Source organism: Equus quagga, chromosome 5 (assembly GCF_021613505.1).
Source record: "Equus quagga isolate Etosha38 chromosome 5, UCLA_HA_Equagga_1.0, whole genome shotgun sequence".
Classification (NCBI taxonomy): Eukaryota; Metazoa; Chordata; class Mammalia; order Perissodactyla; family Equidae; genus Equus; species Equus quagga.
In genome coordinates, this window is record NC_060271.1 from 63,886,667 (window position 1) to 63,908,914 (window position 22,248).

A 22,248-nucleotide genomic window follows, 5' to 3' on the forward strand; every position below is an offset into this window, starting at 1 on the left:
AGCCTGTCTTGGCAAGGTGGTGAGCTCCTGTGACCGCAGTGTTCAAGCGTAGACCCTTAGACTGCTGTCAGGGAGGATGTAACAGTGGTGGGAGTCTTTTGGGAGGACCCCGGCTGGCAGGGGCTCTGCTGAATCATTTCCTTTCCCATTTCCCCACGTGTGTTGAGCACTTAGTCTGTGCTCAGGTGTCTGGTAGTTGCCATGAGAATTTCAAAGTTAATAACTGCCGAAGGAGACCCTCTTGTGTGACAAGTTGAGTGGGCGGGGTCCTGTGAGTGGGGAAGACAGTGATGACCAAGGAGTTTGGGGCTCCCTGGGCAGAAAGTGGGCTGAGGAGCCCTTGCAAACAGTGGATCTGGAACTGGGATGTAACAGAAGAGTGTCACATGTGCCAAGGGGAGGAGGGAGAGTCTTCAGAAAGGGGACACAGCATCCAGCAGGACCTTGCTCTATGCCAGGCTCTATGGGGGATGCACAGAACCTGCCCTCAGGGTGCTTCTGTTCCTCCTGGGGAGAAGCCTGGCTGCAGCGTGGGGTTAGTGTCGTGGAGTAAGGAAAGATGAAGGTGAAGAAGTAAGTTGGGACTGCGCTATGGAAGGCCTTAAGTGTAAGGGAAAGGCATCCGGACTTAATCCTCAAAGGCCGTTGGTTCTTCTGAAGATCCACTTTCGTCATGTCAAGACTCTTTCATGGTTCTCCACGTCCACGTCTTGGGGGAATTGAAGTGATTTTTCAAGGGTTTAGGAGAAAGTCCTGTACTACAAGAGGCAGTGTTAACACACAAGTTGTTCTTTCATTAGGAGCCAGGTGTTTACCCCTTGCTTGATGGCTGTGACACGGCAGGTGTGATTCCATCTCATTTGTCAGACCCTGGAACTAACCAGTACTTGTTAGCTGTCCCCCCAACCCTCCAGGCCCTGGGCTGGGCCCTGGGTCACAGTCGTGAGCAAAGAGACACAGGCCCTGCCCTTACTAGAGAGAGACTCTGGGCAAGCAGAGGACTAGACAAATATAGATTAAAATCTAGGACAAGCGCTTTAATAAAGCATGTTAAAAAGTAATATAATTGAGCAAAAGGTCCCCATTGGGAGGTGATATTTGGCACTGAGATCTGAAGGAGGAAAGAGAGGTAAGTAGGCTAAGGGTGGAGGATAGCAGAATGTTCGAGTCTTCCCTTTGGCACATCCACAGTGGGATGCCCATTTTCTCCTGTCCTTCCTAGCAAAGGGTCATCCTCCATTGTGCTCCAGACCCTGTCCCCTCTCTTCGCTCCCCTCCCTGTCCTCCCACATTCCTTGTTTACAGTGTAACCCTTTTCCTCTCACTGCAGCACAGTTCCCCGATATGAACATGTGTGTACACAGCGGATGTTCCCAGCTATTAAAAAAAGCTCTCCCTGACGCCACATCCTGCTCCAGTGACCGCTCCCTCTCACTGCTCCCTTCGCAGCCAAACTTCTGGAAAGCAGCATCTGCACCGCCGTCTCCTCTTCTTCAATTCCCATCTGTGCGCTGGTCCATTCCAGCCTGACTTCCATCCTGACCGCCCCACAGAAATGAAGGTCCCCAGCCAAGTCCACATTGCCAGGTCCAGTGGCCCCTGCCAGTCCTTACTTCCTGGACCTCTCAGCAGCATGTGAGGCAGCTGACCCCCACACCTTGTTGGAGCTCTTCTGCTGTGGCTTTGGCTACACTCTGTACGGGAAGGTTTAACGGGGGAGGTATGGGCAAGACTGGCTTCTTGTTCCCCATCCGCCGACCAGAGTCAGTGCCTTAGCCCCGGGTGTGTCTTTTCTCTCCTCTACACTTTCTCTGTATGTGATCTTACTCAACTTTGTGCCTTTAGAACCACCAAATTACATCATAGCCCAGAGTTCCAGACTGGTGTCTCATTTGCCTTCCTGGTGTCGTGCAAGGATGTCTGATAGGCCCACCCCCCAGAGTTGCCCATCTCGGTGACCGTCCACCTCCCCTCAGCCCAGAGCCTAAGCCGGAAACCTGCCTACTCCTTTCCATTACCCTCACGTTCTGTCCATTGAGGCCTTGTCGGTTCTGTCTCCAGCCTCATCAGTCCTCTGCCCTCCTCTGCCCCTGCCCTCGCTCTCCCGCAGTCCTGCATTGTTGAGGAGGGTTTTGCAAAGAGCCTTCTAACTGGGATCTCCACTTCTGCTTTTGTCCCCAAAAAATCTACTCTCCCTGGAGCAGCCAGAGTGATAAAATGGAAACCAGGCCATGCTGTTCTCTAGACTTTCCATCACTCCTGGGATAAAAGCCAGACCCCTCCCTCTACCTGCAAGGCCACTGCCTCTCCAGCCTCACCCCAAGCCACCATTTCCCTTCCAGCTCTTAGCTGCTGTGGGGCCTTTGTGCTTCCTCCTTCCTCTGCATGGAGCCCCTGCAACACACACACCAGTCTTATCAAGGCTGGTTCCTTCTCTACGAAAATGGCATCTCAGGGAAGCCTTCCCTGAACAATCCCATTTCTGATTTCTCCAGCCAGAACCTCAGTGGTTTCCTTCATTACACTAATTGCCATCAAATTAACCAGTCTTTGTTTTCTTTTCAGAATGTATGCACCGTGGGGGCAGTAGCCTTGTTTCTCTTGTTCTCTGAGTCCCAGTGCCTGGCACTCTGCCTGGTGCATCATACACTGTAAACATTAGTTGAATGAACAAAGAGTGTGTTCCCGGTCAACACTTTTATTCACCTGATTCAGTAATTCCTTGGGTTTTCTCTAAGTAGAGACATCTTTCTAGCTTCCTTCTATTCCCTGGTGACTTTGGCGCTTAGATGTATAAGATGTATTTATCCTTAAGACCCGTCCTTATATCAGCTGGGAGGGGGTTTCAGGGAGCAGGCGGGTTCTGTCTGCTTACTATAAAGAGCTTTGAGAATGTTGAAAAGTGGCTTAAATGTCATAGTGTGCATATTCAAGACAGGGATGCCATCATGTCTCAACGGTGGATCAAGGACTGGAATATAAAATGCAGTCAGCATGCAGGTCTCCAGTGTAAGAAAGGAATAAAAGAATCCCACTGTCCTGTGGGGGGAAGGTGACTCTGTTTCTGTTTCTTCCTGAAGCTTGTTCGGATGTTCAGTAGGCATTTTGCTCCAGGGTGGCTCTTTGATTCTAAGCATAAATCCTAAGTCAAGATACAGGTAATCTGGTGTAGTTCCTTATAAGACTAAACATTTTCAGTAGACATTGGACCCCAAGGGTGCACCCCCAGTCTCTGTCCTGGAAAAGGTGGATCTGCCTCTTTTTGCTATAGAAGGATTGCAGGATACCCAGTCAAGGGGAGAGTGAAGAAACAGCAACTTCTCCTTGGCTCAGTCGGAGTGTTCAGTAATGGCTTTGACTTCCTTCTCACCAGCAGCACCCAGGCGCCTGGCGGATACTCACCTGTTTCGCTAACGTGCTTTGTAAGATCAGGTGATGCTGGAGCCCGACGGAGGCTTCTGATGATAGAGCCCTACGATTGTGTACCAGTGTTCACAGTCTTCTTTGGGCTCCATCTCGCTGGCTGCCACACAGCCACTTGACGTCTGTTGGAGTCCCTTTGTGCTCAGAGTCCTCACGAGAGCAGTGAGGTGTAGGAGAATAGCGGGGTTTAGGGACACGTAAAGATGAGTGTCCTCGAACAAGTCCACTGGAGTGGGGAGACAGACACTGCCCAATTAATTATTGTATGAATCATATTGTGTTATAAGTGCTGTAATAGGAAATAAACAGATTCTATCTTTTAGGTGCATGATTTTGAGTGGAGAGAGCTCTTGGGGTGGGGGGCTTACTGTGAGGTAGCCTGGAAAGCCACGAGGGCCCCAGGCCACACTGAGAGGCGTAGGCAGATAGGTCTCATGATTTACTCTTTTTGCTACATGAAAATGAGCAGGTTGTCACAGGGCGTACTATTGCCTGCATATAGTACCTCCTACACCAGAAATACCTGAGATGTGAGTTGACTTGACCATGTTCAAGCTGCTCTGCGCCCTCTCCTCTTACCCAGCATTCCATTTGGAAAGTACCTTCCCAAGGTGGTTAGTGACAAGCATCGTGAAACACTGAACCTGGCGTGTTTTGACAGCTTGTGGCTCTTGGTGACTTGCCGAGTCTCAGGTTTAGTACCCACCATCACTCCCCTGCAGACCTTCTTGTCCCTGTCCCTTCAGAAGTGGGAGGTCCAGTGGTTTGGCCAGTTTGTTGAAAACAGGACTTGATTTGTGTACACAGAAAGGACAGGGGCTGGGGAACTGGGGAGAGGGGAGAAGGAAAGAGCAGAGGTCTAGCTGGCAGGTGAATGTCAGCTGGCAGTTAGACTTCCCGAGACACATAATGGAAGAGTGGCTTTTCATGAGCTTTCTTCCCAGAGGGCCTTACAAGAGGTTGGAACATAGAAGGACCAGCCTCAAGGGCAATAAAAAGGGACAGAGGTGGGAGGAAAGGTTCTGGGAGCATGATAGTAGGGATTTTCCATTGCATCAGGAGGATGGGAATTAGATTGTGAGGACTTTCTCCCTGGTGGAGATTGGAATATAGCATCTTCCGGAAATCGGTCAGGACAGTAAAGATCTCTGTCCCTCTAGGTCAGGCTGGCCTGGGCTCCTGTCCTTGGTTCCAGCCCCCTGGATTCCAAATGTATCTTGAGCGAGTTGGGTGGGTGGGCACATCTGGCCAAGAGCATCGTCTCAGATGTGGGTTTTCTCTTTGGACCACACATCTCTGGTTTTTCCCTGAGAGAGCTGGCTCTGGGGCCTCGTGGGCTGCCACATGTGATGGGCAGAAATCCTATAAGGGCTTAGTGGTCATGGGAGATCGAGGGCCCCATTGCTACTCTGAAGAGACTAGATGGGAGGTTTTCCTCCTTAGCTTTTCTGCTTTGGTGGTTCCATTGCCTCTGGATGAAGTCTAGACCCCTGAATGTGGCATCAGGCCCTACATGGTCTGGCCCCTGGCTTGTCCCAGCCTCACCCTGCACTGATCCACTTCCCCAAACACCCTGAGTTCATGCTCCTTGGTGGTGCTACTCCTTCCATGTGTGCTGCCCTCTTCTCCCCCACCCCTAACTCACCCTCTCCCGCTCTGTCTCTCCTCCTCTCCCCCTTCCCCTCCCTTGTTCTGTCCTTCTATGTCTGTCTCCCCTCCCTTGGTCCTCATTTCTACCCTGTCATCTATTCTTTATCTACCTATCTATCTATCTCTATCTCATTCTCCAGGCCCCAGTTTAGCTGTCCCTCCTGGTGAGTCTTTCCTAAGGTCCCCTCAACCACGCTGATTGAGTGCTTTCCCAGGGGAGTACCTGCCCCTCTGTGTACGCCCACCACAGACAGCCAAGATGGCTCTTCTCCTCTGCTGGAGTTGTCTGTCTTCCCCGCAGTTCAAGTCAGAGCAGGAGTTGTCTGTCAGTTCACCTGCGAGACCTTCCAGGCATTCTTGTTAAAGGGATGCTTTATCCTCACGCAGTGCCTCCTGCACCATTTGTATGTACAGTGGAAACCAGTTTTATAGGTGTGGTTGTGAGATGGAATTTCTAGGGCAGATTCTGGTGAAAAAAGCTTTGATTTTTTGCTTGCACTTTGATGAACGTCCTCAACAATATTTTTTAAAACCCATTTCAGGAAGCTTTATGCAGAGCTGTGCCAGGGCATCGTGGACATAGCCATAGCCAGTGTCTTTCCACCCCCAGACGTGGAGCAGCAGCCGACCCAGCCGGCTGCCTTCATCAAGCTGTGACCTAGGGAGGTTCTCAGAGCTGCTTCGGAAGAAGCACGGAGTCCTGCTCCAGGGGAAGGTGAAATCTCCGGATAGTTCGTCGTCAAGCCAAAACAGGAGAGGGAGGCAACTCGCAAGGACATGATGGAAGAGAGAGCATGAGAAGAAAAGGCGACTTCTCCGAAGGGTGGTTGCTCTGGGTTCCCAGGTGGAGCTCTCAGCACTGCTCTTGAGATTTGAAAACTGCAGTGATGTGGCCTCCTGAAAAGGACGGGAGAGCAAGTATTCTGCTACGGGGAAAGAACAGAGATTTGATTACTTATATTCTCATCCTTTAAAGAGTCTGCTTTTTATCCTAAGGCAGCACTGCGAGCAGCGCCTCTCCTCCAAGGACTGCAGACCGTCGGACCTTTGGTTGGTGTCTTTCCACCTGCTGCAGCTTTAGTGCCTTAGCTCTATGCCCAGCTGCAACCCTCCTGTCTGGGACAGGGATTGGATGTGAGAGCATTGGGGAGGTTGCCGATGTGTTCCCTGCTCGTCCCCCTCCATGACACTCTGCCCCACGAACATCTGGACAAGCATGCACCAACATCCTTGGTTTTGTGCCGTGCGCTGCCTCGCAGCAAAGGAGATTTTCCTCATCACGTTCCTGATGGCGTTGGGTCAATCACCTGTCAGGGTTGGTGTGGGATGGACACCAAACAGCAAACGCTGCTCTCAGTCTGCTCTCTGCATGTTTCAGAAACCAAGCGGCAGGTCTGCTGCAAACCCGTAAGCATCATATAAGCATGAGAGAGAAAAACACGACGTCTTGCTCTACTTACTAGTTGGCTGTGGTAGGTCTTTGAAATATGATTGTCAGTTATCTTTGTTTTAACCAGAATTCTACATGCACTTTTGCAAAGTTCCCTTTTCTTTACTTTTTGTTTTTATTTCTGTTTTAACTTTTGTAAAAACCCCTCTAGGGGTCAGGAGAAGGCAGAATTGTGCTCCCCCCACCGAGGTGGCACTGCCCCAGACACAGGGAGCTCCCCCCAGTGCGTCCTCCTTGCTCCGCAGGCACTTTGTGCAGGAGCCGGAGGGTCAGGTTTCGTTCCAGGGAGGATTCTCTGTCTGCTTGTGCCTCTCAGCATCAGGGAGAGGCTCTGAATAAGTCTGAGTAAGCGTATGTCTTGCCTGAGTGGGAGTCTCCTAAAATGGGACAGAAGTGGTTTCAGAGCACCACACGGCATCTTGTAAGTCAACAGATGTGTCCCGTTAGGTGTAGTTTCCACTTACTGGATCGACGAATGTTCTGTAGGCTTTTCAGGAGGCCACCTCACAAGCAGTGGGAAGAAGAAGATGCCATTTGTGTCGAGTGTGAGCTGAGTGAACAGGCCCTCCGTAGCGTATCCTAGGACTCACAGCAGACCCATTGCAAAGGCACCCTCTGCCCCAGAACAGGGTGCGGTCTTCCCTCGTGCACATCTGTGCTCCATTATTCGTTTCTACTTGGCACAAGAAAACAGTTCTGCAGTCAGGGGAGACTTTTAAAAGGAGAAGAAAAAGCAACACCTCCTCAAACATGATGAGATGTAGCAGCTTACAGTGAAAAAAAGAATAATGATAAAAATTACTTAGTAGATGTAGCAGTGGGTGTGTAGCATGTGAAAGCGTTATGTTGAGTGAAGTGGAGAAAGGCCCCACTGGATTGGGAATTTGGAATCAAAAATAAAAGTTTTGGTGGTTACCCAGAATACAGAAAATTAAGTTTGCATCAGAGCGAAATAAAACAGTCAGTGGTAAAAGTCAATCCTGGAGGCCCAGCACAGCGATGGGTTAGTGTTTGCGGACTTCTGAGCAGGTCAGGGGGAGATGCTCACCCACGTAGTGTAGGGCACTGGGTCCTTGGGAGGCCTGTGATGGGGAAAGCATGGAGGTTTTGTGATGCTGTCACATGCTCACGCAGACTCGTAATGATCTTTTGGACCTAAATTACAGCGACATTGGAGAGTTTTCCAGCTCTTAGTGACAGAGCTAAGAGTTCAGGTGTTAGGAAGTCTGTGGATCTTGATGGATTTCCTAAGAAAACTGAATCAATAGTATATATGTGAGGGAAGTAAGGATTTAAAAAAAAAAAGTTATGCTTTTTTCCTCACTTGGTTTAAATAAGTATTTTTATGCATTTATTTCTGATCAGGTGGGATGGTCGGCTCAGAACTGTTCCATACCCTTCCATGAAACCCTTTGCACAGAAGGTCATGCCTCGCTCTGCAGTCAGTCTCCGTATGTGTAGTCTGTGTCCATGTCTCTGTTGTTGGGGAGGAGGTGTGACTCATTCGGAGATGCTGATTCCAACCTTGGCTCTGTCGTTTGGCTGCTGGTGTCAGATGGGCCCAGTCACCTGTCTGTGCCTTAGTTCTTACCTCATGGAAGAGTTTGTTGCCTGACCCAGGGACTACCTCAAGGGCTTTTCGTGAGGACAGATGAGATTAGGAAGACTCAAGAACCTTTCGTACCAAGGTTCTCAAAGCTGACTTCATGCTGGAATCACTTGGGAAGCTTTTTGTAAATGCTGGTGTGCATACCTTCCCTCTCCCCCAACCCCTGACAATTAAATGAGAACCTCAGGCATCTCTGAGATGCCTTGAAGCACTGCTTGAGAAGGAAGGACAAACACATTATTACTTTGGAAGAAGCAGATAAGGCCTAGGGCTTTTTAAAAAATTGCTTTTGGAAGAACAGGCATTGCTTTAAGAATGGACCAGACGTTGACACGTGTGTTCATGATACAAGCAAGTGCTGCTTAAGCTGGTTCTCTCTTTGCTCCTCATCACAGCATTCGGAACCTCAGACATGCCCTCATCTATCCAAACAGTTCATGAAGCCTTGACAACAAATGTAAACACATGAATTTATAAATCTGTTAAATATGCATTAAGGTTATTAATTATTATTACTATTTTTTCTTCTTCTCCCCAAAGCCCCCAGTACATAGTTGTATATTCTAGTTGTAGGTCCTTCTGGCTCTCCTATGTGGGACACTGCCTCAGCGTGGCTTGATGAGTGGTACTAGGTTTGTGCCTGGGATCGGCACTGGTGAAACCCTGGGCCGCTGAAGCGGAGCGTGGAAACTTAACCACTTGGCCATGGGGCGGCCCCTAATGAATTATTGAGAGAAAAGCTCCTTCCCCCACACTTGACTCCTGTGGTAATTATAAACTCCATTTTACCCAGAACGTTTAAGTGCCTCCGTGTCTGTATGACCCAGTGGAGCAGGTGCTGGTGGACTTACAGCTGACGTGATGTTTCACTAGCGCCTCAGGATGGTTATCACCGACTTGGAGTATTTGGTAGTGCTGGAAATGTACGGCATCCTCAGAACCTGCGGGCGGCAGTGGAGCTACCAAGTGCGCTTTCGTGGCCAGTCGAGGCTGTGCCAGGCAGGGGTGATCCAGTCCTGTGGTGGGTGTCAGGGGGGCTCTGTGAGAGAAGACAAGGTGCCATAGTGGGTCTCCTGCAGCAGATGGGTGCTGTGGAGAAAATTCAATGATATACTTGTCTCTGATCCTGGACACAGAATCTGTACCTAAAAGGAAGTGACTTCTGAAATAAGGCAATTTTATGAATGTTTAAAATGCCTGGAGCATTAAAGTAAAGTAATGATATTTCAAGTGTTTTTGTCCCATTTTGTTCAATCATCTTATTATGGGTGTTGACCTAGGATACCACCAGTGGTATGAATGCATGATTTTGTTACCCAGCAGTAGGCGGACTTTTCTCTGAAGGGCCAGATAGTAAAAATTCAAGACTTTACAAGCCATACAGGGTCTCTGCTGCATATTCTTCTTTGTCTTTTCCCCAACTCTTACAAAATGTAAAAAACCTTCTTAGCTCATAGGCCATCCAAAAGCAGGCCAGACGTAGCTGTCGTTTGCTGACCCCAGCATCTTACCCAGCACGTAAACCAACAGGTTGTTCTTTGAAACTGATGAGCCTCTCCAGGGCGAAGCATTGAAACAATTTCAGCTGCCAAAATCCAGTCCATCATTTCTCGCATGTCTTGTGCATTGTCTAAATCATGACATAAATTGTGAGGTGAGACCCATGGTTGTAAAAGAGACTTATGAGTGCTTCAAACATGGAATGGAGGTGGGGGTGGGGGGTGCTTCTGAAGTGAGGCTACTTCTGCAATTAGCCAGAAGGCCAAGATGTCCTTACTAAGACTTCACTAAGGCCAGGTAAATAAATACCTGCACATCTCACACACCTCAGGCACTTAGTCTCATGGGCAGAAAAGGCTTCGTTTATGTAAACTATAATTAACAGTCACTTCTTGTGTGATGAAGCTGTATGCTTTGGACTCCTTTCCCACATACAGCTGGCCTGCATTCCATAGCTGCTTCCACTACATAAACATACTTCTGGCACAGAGAAGGGGCCTTCCACACGAGAAAGCCTGGCTTAAGCATCCCACTCCAAACAAGTTTCTGACGTGACATGACAGTATGCCCACCGGACTCAGTGGAGATTGCACGGGCAAGGTATAGGGACAAGCAGACATGGACCCAGGCAGGCAGCTACTTAGGATCCTGGGAGTGGACAGGTTCAAATCCTTTGGAGAACTTCTCTTAGAGCCTGGTTCCATTTGCTGTCAGTAGCCGCCCCTTCTCCCTAAAGAACCTGAAGTTCTCCCATGGCCCCAGAGATCCAGTAATACTTGAAAGAGGTTTTCCCCAAAGCGTCCCTAAAGGCAGAGGGAAATGAGCCCCCGTCCCATGGGATACTCGGTGGCACAACTTGATTGCTGCAAGCAGAACTCCTTTTCAGAGTTCACATGCGAGGACATCAATGGGAACAGCAGAGTAAGAACCTCTGAAAATCTTCTCTTCCATAAAAGCAATGAGAACACTGGCAAAAACTGTTTGGAAATTAACCAAAGGCTTGCAACAATCCAGGAAACATTTATGAAAGAAAACCAGTTGCATCTTGGTAAGAACAGCAAGCTTTGTGATGTTTTAACGTGCCCTATTTTCACCCCGCTTTCCCTAGCTCCATGTAGCCTTGAGAAACAACAGCTCCATAATCAGTGGTGAAATCCAGCAGCCTAGTAGCCATTGGAGGGTACAGAACAGGGTTGCAGCTCCTCCAAAGTCCATTCCCCGTGAATTGTGATTATTTGACCTGCCTCACAGTTCCATGTGAGTTCCTGTCTTAGGGCTTGTCTTTATCTGATGTGTCTTAGAGTGTGCCTAGTGTGAACAGCCTTTTCCCTGGGTGCATTTGTCAAAAATAATCAGCAGCAATTCTTTAACATCTCAACTTCCTGAGGTGGTTGTAACATTTTGAACAAACAACAACAGACCAAAACATTAGAAGGAAAAGCTAGGAAATGAGATGTCCATAAGAGAGTCTGAAAAGCTTCAACACATTCCTACGAGTATAGAAGGCCACACACATGTGTAGGGCATGTGCATGCCCAGGGGAGACCTGAATTCCCTCAGCTTTTACCTCTGTCTGACCAGAAGGATCTGCACAAGCAGGAAGTGAAGACTAAGGCAGAGTTGCAAATTGCCTTCCTGAGCATTAAGTCATGCCCAACACACACACACACACACACACACACACACACACACACACACACACAGAGTCCCTTGGCAAAGATTGAGAGATTTACTGGTTCCAGGCATTTAAGGAAATTTCTGTTCAATCATTGGTTGACCACTAAGCTAACTGAGCAGACACTTCAGTGGCCACACACAATAAAGAATACAGGCTTTACATAATTAGTTCAGGAAAGTCAGTAAATAAACAAAAAGCAACAACAATAAATCCCGGAGAGGGCAAAGTATCTGGTTTCCAAAGTTGCCCCATTATATTATTAAAATTTTCCAAGTTTCAACACGAATTATGGGACATGCAAAGAAAGAGGAAAGTATGGCCATAGAGGGAAAAGGCAGTCAACAGAAACTGCCCCTGAGGAAACCCGGGCACTGGACTTACCACACAAAGATTTCAATTCAGCTATTTAAAAGACGTTTAAAGCACTAAAAGAGACTATAAGAATGATGTGTCACCAGGGACAGAATATCATTAAAGAGGTAGAAAATTGTTTTTTTAAATAGAACCAAGTAGAAACTTTGACATTGAAAAGTACAATAATGCAAACGAAAAATTCAGTAGAGGTGTTCAAAAGCAGGTTTGAGTTGGCAAAAGAAGGAATCGGTGAATCTGAAGTCAATTATTAGATTATCCAGTGTGAGGAACAGAAAGAATGAAGAAAAATGAACAGTACTCCAGAGATCTATCCAGAGACATGTATGTATACCAACATATATGTAACAGGAGTCCTAGAAGAGAGGAGAGAGAAAGGGGCAGAAAACATGTTGGGAGAAAAAGTGGCTGAAAACTTTCCCACTTTGATGAAAAACATTAAAATGCATCCAAAAAGTTCAACAAACTCTTAAGTAGGGTAGACTCAAAGAGATCCACACCAAGACACATCAACCACTAAGAAAATAACTTTATAGTAAAGAAGACAAGGGAACTAAAATGTTACACTAGAAAGTATTTAACAAAACAGAAGGTGGTAATGAAGGATTGGCGGGGGGGCATAAAGCATACAGCAAACAAAGAGCAAAATGGCAGACATAAATCCTTGTTGCTGTTATTGCTGTCAAGTCAATTCCGACTCCTAGTGACCCTGCATACAGCAGAGCAGAACCCTCCCTGGTCTTTTTTCACCATCCTCTCACCTGGCACTATATCAGACAGTGCTCTGCTGCTATTCATGGGGTTTTCATCACTAGCTTTTTTCAAAGTGTAGCCAGGTCCTTCTTCCTAGTCTATCTTACTCTGGAAGCTCTACTGAAACCTGCTGGTATTTGAAATACTGGTGGCATAGCTTTCAGCATCACAGCAACACGGAGCCACCACAGTATGACAACCAACAGATGAGTAATTGGTTCTCTAACTGGGAAATGAACCTGGACTGTGGCAGTGAGTGCCCTGAATCTGAACCACTAGATCACCAGGGCTGGCAACAAAAAATTACCTTATCAGTAATTTCATTAAATGTAAATGGATTAAACACTCCAATCAAAAGGTAGAGACTGGCAAAATGGATTTTAAAAGAAAATCCAACCATGATCCAACTCTATGCTGTCTATAAGAGATGCACTTTAGACTCAAAGACACAAACATGTGAAAGCAAAAGGATGGAAAAAGATGTACCATGCAAATAGTAACTCAAAGAGACCTTGAGTGGCCATATTAACAGTAGATAAAATAGGCTTAAGAAAAAAATCACTACTACAGACAAAGAAGGACATTTTTTATGATAAAAGGATCAATCCATCAGGATTATAATACATATGCACCTAGCAACAAAGCCCCAAGATATATGAAGCAAAAACTGGGAGAATTAAAGGGAGAAGTAGACAGTTCAACAGTTGGAATCATCAGCCCCCCATTTTCAATAATGTATAGAACAACTAGTCAGAAGATCAAAAATGAAATAGAAAATACTATAAACCAGCTAGATCTAACAAATATGTACAGAATACTCCACCCAACAATAGCAAAATACACATTCTTCTCAGGTGCATGTGGAACATTCTCTGGAATAAACCATATGCTGGACCATAAAACAAGCCTCAGTAAATTAAAAGTGAATGAAATCATACTACATCTGTTCTCTCACCACATAGAATAAAATTAGAAATCATTAACAAAGGAATTTGGAAAAAATCACAAATATGTGGAAATTAAAAACACAGTCCTAAATAACTAGTGGGTCAAAGAAGTAGTTACAAGGGAAATTAGAAAGTACTTCGAGATAGATGAAAATGAAAACACAACATACCAACAAACAAATGGAGTTCAGCTAAAGCTGTGCCTAAAGGGAAATTTTTATCTTTAAATGCCTACGTCAAAAAAGAAGATCTCAAATTAATAACTATAAGGTTTCTTCCACTTTAAGAAACTAGAAAAAGAAGAGTAAACTAATCCAAAGAAGGTAGAAAGAAATAATGAAGATTAGAGTGGAAATAAATGAAATAGAGAATAGGAAAACAATAGAGCAAATCAATGATACCAGAAGGTGTGCTTTGAAAAGCTCAACAAAATAGACAAAACTTAGCTAGACTGACCAAGAAAAAAAATTGAGAACTCAAATTACTAACATTAGGAATGAAAGAGGGGACATTACTACAACACAAATAAAAAGGATTATGGGGAATCCTATGAACAATCGTATGCCAACAAATTAGGTAACCTACATGAAATGGGCACTTGAATTCCTAGAAATTCCTAGAAAGACACAAAACTGATGAAACCAACTCAAGAAGATATAGAAAGTCTGAATAAACCTAACAAGTAGAGAGAGTGAATTAATAATCAAAAATATTCCCACAGGAAAAGCCCAGGACCAGATAGCTTCACGGGTGAACTCCACCAAATGTTTAAAGAGGAATTAATACCAGTCCTTCACAAACTCTTCCAAAAAATAGAAGAGGAGGAAACATGGGGCTGGCCCTGTGGCCGAGTGGTTAAGTTCGCGCACTCCGCTGCAGGCGGCCCAGTGTTTCGTCGGTTCGAATCCTGGGCGCGGACATGGCACTGCTCGTCAGACCACGCTGAGGCAGCGTCCCACATGCCACAACTAGAGGAACCCACAACGAAGAATACACAACTATGTACCGGGGGGCTTTGGGGAGAAAAAGGAAAAAATAAAAAAAAATCTTTAAAAAAAAAAATAAATAAAAAAATAAAAAATAAAAAAAAATCTTTGCACTTAGGAAGTAAAAGACAACCTACAAAATGGGAGAAAATATTTGCAAATCACATATCTGATAAGGACTAGGATAGAATATATAAAGAACTATTACAACTCAATGATAAACAGACAACCCAATTTTAAAATTGGCAAGGTATCTAAATAGACATTTCTCCAAAGAAAATATACAAATGGCCAATTAAACACATCAAAAGATGGGCAACATCACTAGGGAAATGTAAATTAAAACCAAAATTAAATACTACTTACATGTACTAGGGTGGATATAACCAAAAAGCCAATAACAAGTACTGGTGAGGATATGGAGAAATTGAAATCCTCATACACTGCTAGTGGGAAGGTAAAATTGTACAGCTGCTTTGGAAAACCATTTGGCAGTACTTCAAAAAGTTAACCATATGACCCAGAAATTTCATTCCTAGCTATAATACCTAAGAGAATTGAAAACATATGTCCATACAAAAACTTGCGTATGGATATTAATAGCAGCGTTATTCATAATGGCCAAAGATGGAAACCACCCAAATGCCCATCAACTGGTGAATAAACAAAATTGGATTATTGGATTCCAAAAATGGATTATTATTCAGCCATGAAAGGAGTGAAGTACTGATCGTGCTACAACATGGATGAACCTTGAAAACACTGAAGAGACACTGAAGATGGTCAACGTTTTTAAGGCTTGGGTTTAAAGGAGAGCAGAGAAATAGTGTGCTAGCTGAAAAGGGACAGGGGATCAGAGATGTTTTTTGTTTTAAGAGCTTTTCCACAGGTTTGTATGCTGACGGAAATGATTGCTCCTGCAATAGTCCCCTCATTCTCGGCCTTCTAGGAGTTCTTGACTAGGGGAGAGGGAATGAAGGAAGAGTTTTCCTCAATAAGAGCAAAGACGTTGTAAATACAGTGAAGGCAGAACCTAGATGACAGCTGCACAAATCTTGGTAGATTTGATGATGTCAACATAAGACAGAAACAGAAGCTAACTTTTAAAAGTGATACAGGAATGAAAATTACCAGCTGACCCAGGAAACGGTGAAATTGACGGGAGAGAGGGATTCCCAAGGGACAGGAGGACGCTTTGGGAGTGGTGGATTAATTCATTAATGCCATTGTGGCGATAGCTTCAAGGTTTGTATATAGGTCATAACTGATCAACATGTACAATTTAACATGTGTCGTTTATTGTGGGCCAATTATATCGCAATACAGAATATAGCTGCTATACACATACACACAAAACATAAAGTTGAAAGACATCTGCTGCAGGCATTCCCTGAAAAAAAAATCCCTATGCTGTGGGAGATAAGTGATTCATAGGACTCAGAGGCTTAAGGGATCTTGAGGCTGGAAGGCCCGTTGCACGCCTGCCATCCCCCGCTCACCCCGCAGGACTCTGGTCCAGAAGATGTGGGGAGAGGGGCAGCGAGGGCAGACCACCTTTTCACCGTCCCAGTGATGAGCCTCACACCTTCAGAGCTGGGTAGAGAGAGCAGTCATCCTGGTGGCCGACAACATCTGCTTTTCCCTTGAAGCCAGGACTCTGGCTGGGTGTCTCCCCAGGGTCTGTATCGGCATCGGATCGGCGAGCAGTCAAGCGAAATAGAGGGGAATCTTTGAAGACTGTTCTCGTCCAGTCCTAATTGAGCGAATGAGAACCAAAGACGTCACTCGCTCAATTGGGCGTGGAGCAGGTTTCCACCTTCAGAATCATTCGCGGAGGGGCATATAGGTGGGGCGACGGAAAACAGAAGAGGGGGTGGGCTGGCAATGTTTTGGCGTTTTACAGTTTTAAACGGGCCCGTTCACTCCACCGCTTTGGTTCCAAGTCGAACCTATAAAATCGAAGGGCCAATGGCCGGCGGAACTAGACGAACTACATTTCCCAGCAGGCCGTGGGCGCCGGGGTGCCTGCCTTTCTTCCCGGCGCGTGCAGAGCCGTCGCTGGCGAGCGGTGTGCTGGGGGACGCATGGATCCCGACGGCCGGTGGCGGAACCTGCCCAGCGGGCCTACCCTGAAGCATTTGACGGACCCCTTGTATGGGATCCCGCAGGAGCAGCAAAAGCCAGCGTTGCAGGAGCTGACGCGGGCTCATGTCGAGTCTTTCAACTACGCTGTGCGCGAGGGGCTGAGCCACGCGGTGCAGGTGAGCGCGGCTCACTGAGCTCTGTCACCGCCCGCGCCGACGCGAACCCGAGGCGGGCGGAGGAAAGGGACCCGGCGGGGCTGGAGGAGGGATGCGTGTGCGGCGCGGGGGGAGAGGTCAGTGAGCTCGGGGCCTCGTGGGGGAGAGGGAAATCCAGGAGGCAGGGGTGAGTGGGGCCTGGGCGCAGGAGGGCACAGGCCGGGGACAGCTCCCAGAGAGGGATGGCCGCGAGGTCACAGTATTATCCCAAATAGTGTGCTCCTCCATCGGGCTGGGCTTGGCGCGGGCTTGGCGCAGGCTTGGGCTCGTGGCACCTATAGTCGAGTCGACTCGGGGAAGGCCTATTTGTGATTCCTGGATTTGTATGTGCTTGGGAACCGTAGTGTTTTGTAGGGCTGTTTCTGGGTGCTGTGAGTGTGCAAGTGGCCCGTGTAGGGTGTGCCTCCCAACCCGTCACAACGTACACGCTTTGTATATCACTTGAAGGTTTAACTATCCAAAACCTCACCAGGTTCTGAACCTGTTCGTAGACAGACTGTAATGTGTAAGGTCATCCTTCGCTGTTGTCTTCTCTTAGAGCTTTAAAGGGAGAAAGTGCTGGGCACCGGTTCTCAATCAGGCAGGAGCTGAGGAACGTATAAATGAGGCACAAAAGCGAGATACAATAGGAAAGCGTAGCAGCATTATTAGGTAACATTTGCTCAACATTAAGTAGTTGGTCTAGAGGGTGATGGTAACAGAGTTCAAGTGAAGGTGGTGGGAGCAGGTCTCATTTAGTAAGCATCCCGGTGTCTCCAGGCAGAACCTTGCCGTCTCTGATACCTGAACTCTATTCTGCAGTAATATGAGAGCTACTGAGGTTTCTTTGAAGGTTAATACTTCCTTACCTTTTTGCAAAAGACAAGACTGGTGGGAAATATTTGTATCATGCCTGGACTCTTATTGTATCTTGTCTGTGAGAAAAATTGTATCTAATTAAAGGTTAATTGGTACTGGGGTTTATTAAAACAATGGGAAAAAAGAGTCCAGGACTAAGATGATGAAGGAAGGTTTGCTCCAAAATAAAAAAGGAGCACATGTCCATGAGAGCTTCTATGAGGGAGTATTGTACAGACCAGCAGTTCTCATTTGGGTCCCAGGATTCCTTTCCACTCTTAAAATTCTTGTGGGTTCCTAAAGATCTTTTGTTTATCAATATTTACTCTATAAGAAATTAAAATTGAGAAATTTAAAAAATACTAATTCATTTAGAAATAAACCAGTAATATATTTACTTTTTTTTGTCAAAAATATTTTCTAAAGCAAAAAAGATATTAGATGAATGGCATTTTTGTGTATCTTTTAAATGCCTGGCTTATTAGAAGACAGCTGGAAACTGGATTCTCGTATCTGCTTCTGCATTCAGTCTCCTACGATATCTCGTTTTGCTTGAGGTATGTGAAGAAAATCTGGCCCCAGACAGGTGATGACACTGCAGCTTAGCTGGTACCATAATATGATTCGGGAATGTTGTTCCATAAAACATAGGAAGGCAGGGACCGGCCCAATGTCTGAGTGGTTAAGTTCGCGTGCTCCACTTCCCACAGCCCAGGGTTTTGCTGGTTCAGATCCTGGGCTCGGACATGGCACCACTCGTCAGGCCATATTGAGGCCGCATCCCATGTGCCACAACTAGAAGTACCCACAACTAAAATATACAGCTATATGCTGGGGGGATTTGGGGAGAACAAAGCAGGAAAAATAAAAAAACATAGGAAGGTAAATGACTAACATTTATAAAGCCAAGGGGAGAAATAGTCTTTGTCTTATTTTCTTTGGAGTAGATTCCTCCATTCTGTGAGTCCAAGTTGATATGTCTGTCACAGTCATTTTTTCAGAATAGAATTGATTCTCATTATTCTGGAATTCCATATCTGTGAATCACCTACTTGCTAAAATGTGTTTGTAACCCCAAATCAGTACTCACCAGCATGCACAGAGTGGCGAAAAATTTGAGTTGCCCAGTACACACATCCCAACTGAGGTCCAGAAAGGCGATGCTCTGCTTTGTTGTTCTGAACTCTTATACTGTAGATAAGTGTCCTTTTTGAGGTCTCTTCAGTTTTTCATTCTTGTGCTTTTTGTTGGTGATTTTGCTGTTTAAAATGGCCCTCAAGTGTGTGCTGGAGTGCTACTTAATGTTTGTAAGTGCAGGAAGTCTGTGCTGTGCCTTACAGAGAAAATAAGTGTGTTAGATAACCTTTGTTCAGTCATGAGTTAGTGCTGTTGGCTGTGGGTTCAATGCTAATGACTCAACAGTATATATTAAGTTTGTTGTTAGTGCTGTTGAGTGGGTTGCGACTCCTAGAGACCCTGTGTCCAGCAGAGTAGAACTCTGCTCGGTCTTTTTGTGCCATCCTCTCACTTCCAGCGCTGTGTCAGACAGTGCTTCACTTCTGTTCCCAGGGCTTTCATGGCCACTTTTGTGGAAGTGGGTGGCCAGGTCCTTCTTCCTAGTCTGTCTTGGTCTGGAGGCTCTGCTGAAACCTGTCCACCATGGGTGATCCTGCTGGTGTTTGAAGTACTGGTGGCATAGCTTTCAGCATCACAGCAACATGCAGCCACCACAGTATGACAACCAACAGATGAGTAGTGTGGTTCCCTGACCAGGAAACAAACCTGGGCCGTGGTGGTGAGAGCACTGAATCTTAAGCTCTAGACCACTAGCGCTGGCTGTATATTAAATAGATGTCCTTAAATAGAAACACACATAAAACAAGGTCATAGAGGCCGGCCCCGTGGCCGAGTGGTTAAGTTCACGTGCTCCGCTTCAGCAGCCCAGGGTTTCGCTGGTTCGGGTCCTGGGCGCGGACATGGCACCGCTCGTCAGGCCATGCTGAGGCAGCGTCCCACATGCCACAACTAGAAGGACCCACAACTAAAATATACAATTATGTACTGGGGGGATTTGGGGAGAAAAAGCAGAAAAAAAAAAAGAAGATTGACAACAGTTGTTAGGTCAGGTATCAATCTTTATTTTAAAAAAAAAACAAGGTCATGTATTGATCAGTTGACAAAATGTGACCAGAGACTCACAGGAAACTAACTTTGTATTTCTCCTAAAAGCAGTAGTTCACTATCCACTAATTCAGTATTTGTGGCAACTTTATAGACCATAACTAACTCAAATAATGAGAATCAACTGAATTAAGATAGAGATAGAACCCCTGTGGCTTGAGAAAGTGAATCATCTGATATCCCTTTTTTAAATTAATGCTTCATCCTTAAATATGAAATATATTCAAATTTTATTTTGTAACAAAATATTGAATTCTAAAATAATACCACCTTTAGATAAAGTTTAAAAATTTAGAAGAGGTCAGTTGAACTCACGTAAGGGTGGAGCACGTCTCTGGTATTCTTGGCTCTGTTTTTGGCATTCTTGTTATTCTAACACTAAGGCTGGGAGGTTGTTCACAGTTAATATGTAGGAGAGCTCAGTGGTGCCCCTTCCTCAGAAGAGCAGCAAAGCTTCTCCCAGGGAGAGGGACAGAGAAGCAACTGCTATGGAAGGGGAAACCACCATGGCCACCACCTTCTCCTTGCATGGCTCTGGCTCCAGTGTGAGGCCACCATGGAATGAAGTGTACAGATAGCCTGAAGGATGGCGTTAGAGTATCTGGTGAGAATGAGGAGACGTTTCCATATCCTTGCTCTGCGAGCACTAGTCGCGTTTGTCTTGCTCTGTATGTAGAGGGTATAAGGTGAGACTAGAGAAGGCAGGCACCTGTTTTCCAGAACAGCTTTGTTCTGGACACAATGGTGTCCCTAGAGCCTGCTGCAGAGTCTGACATGTAATAGACACTCAAAAAAGTCTCCATTCATGCATTATAGTTTTAGGTACTTAGGGAGGGTATGAGTGGACTGGATGTAGCTTTCACTGTCTTTTTGTTTATTTATTTATTTGTTTGTTTGTTGAGGAAGATTGTCACTGAGCTAACATCTGTGCCACTCTTATTCAATTTTGTGTGTGGGTCACCGCCACAGCACGGCTTGATGAGCGGTGTATAGGTCTGCACTCAGGATCCGAACTCCCAAACCCCAGGCTGCTGAAGCAGAGTACTTGAACTTAACCACTACACCGCTGGGCCAGGCCCTTTAACTGTCTTTTTAGATGTGTCACATTGGCATTGTAGGCAACAATGTTTGTAGAAAACACATGGGATTTGAAAGAGTCTTAGTGAAAAAGTGCCTTGGAAATGCAAGCAATTAATCATGTGAATTGTATTTCAGGCTATACCACCCTTTGAATTTGCTTTCAAAGATGAGCGTATCTCTCTTACTATTGTGGATGCTGTCATCAGTCCACCCACCGTTCCAAAGGGGAGCATCTGCAAAGATCTCAGCATTTATCCAGCAGAATGCCGGGGCCGAAGGAGTACCTACCGGGGAAAGTTGACAGTGAGTGCAAGTGACAGTGTGTGACTCCCACACTGTACGTTTTTGAGAATAAGGTTGATGGCTAATAAAGTTTATACCAGAATTCTGCTTTCTTCAAGAACTGTCATCCAAGAGATCCCATCTTTTAAATTAAAGCATAAAATCATTTACTTTATGGTCTTCTTCCTCACTCTTTTAAAATACTTATTTGTTCTTGTAGATCCAGATATTTTCTTTTTTTCTTAAGTAATTTTTTTGTCTCTTATTTTCATTTAGGCTGATATCAGCTGGTCAGTGAATGGAATCCCAAAAGGCATCATTAAGCAGTTTCTTGGCTATGTTCCCATCATGGTGAAGTCTAAGCTTTGCAACTTATACAGCCTTCCTCCCAGAGCCCTCATCGAGCACCACGAAGAAGCAGAGGTAATGGCAGGGGCCAGTGCGTTGCAGGGCCAGGTGACAGTAGAAAAGGCCCGAGCCGAGAGTGAGAGGACAGGAAGACTGACAGTGGCAGTGTTTTTCTTTCTCTGCATCAATTTCTGGATAGGGATAATGGGGCATTAATATCTTGTCTACATACTGTGTAGGGCTCATAATGAAACAGTGGCCATACAATTAAAGAGTATTTTATTATGGGGGAAGAATTGGTAATTTTTTCCGTAATTTTCTGAATGACACATATTTAGAGTTTTTTATTTTATTTTGAGGAAGATTAGCCCTGAGCTAACTACTGCCAATCCTCCTCTTTTTTTTTTGCTTGAGCCTGGCCCTGAGCTAACATCGATGCCCATCTTCTTCTACTTTATATGTGGGACACCTACCACAGCATGGCTTTTGCCGAGCGGTGCCATCTCCGCACCCGGGATCCGAACTGGCGAACTCCAGGCGGCTGAGAAGGGGAATGTGCGAACTTAAGCACTGTGCCACCAGGCCGGCCCCAAGATTTTTTTTTTTAAGCTGTCTTAACCTGCAAAACTGTTGTCTAAAATGCCAGCTTTACCAACAGTAAGAAACTGAACATATTGAATGCTTCATGTATCTTCCCGTCAGTATTTCTTCAGCTGTGTTAGGTGGTTTTGCAGTATTGGGTTTGATGTAATCAAGGCGTACAGCCTCTGCCTCCAGTAGGAGACTGAGTTATGTTGTGGGAAGAAGGTTTGGTGTCAGCTCTGGGTTTGACACTCAGCTGCCCTGCTTACC

The 22,248-nt window shown here is 45.8% G+C and overlaps 2 protein-coding genes across 4 annotated transcripts in view; both read left to right on the forward strand.

The window, feature by feature from the left end:
* Positions 1-9,362, forward strand: part of TTL (tubulin tyrosine ligase) — a 32,676-nt gene extending 23,314 nt beyond the window's left edge. The window contains exons 7-8 of one of the 3 annotated variants that reach the window (XR_006888629.1): positions 1,331-1,587; positions 5,616-5,745. Coding sequence is in view for 2 of the 3 variants with exons in the window: in XM_046661438.1 (XP_046517394.1) it covers positions 5,616-5,730 (115 nt within the window). In the remaining variant the exon portion in view is untranslated. The other 2 variants (XM_046661438.1, XM_046661439.1) reach the window with 2 other exon arrangements.
* Positions 9,363-16,404: 7,042 nt separating this feature from the next.
* The window catches only part of POLR1B (RNA polymerase I subunit B), a 30,044-nt gene continuing 24,200 nt past the window's right edge, over positions 16,405-22,248 (forward strand). Inside the window, exons 1-3 of the mRNA XM_046662789.1 lie at positions 16,405-16,629; positions 20,902-21,069; positions 21,325-21,471. Coding sequence (XP_046518745.1) covers positions 16,453-16,629; positions 20,902-21,069; positions 21,325-21,471 — 492 coding nt within the window. The 5' untranslated portion in view covers positions 16,405-16,452. The remainder of the gene's footprint in view (positions 16,630-20,901; positions 21,070-21,324; positions 21,472-22,248) is intronic.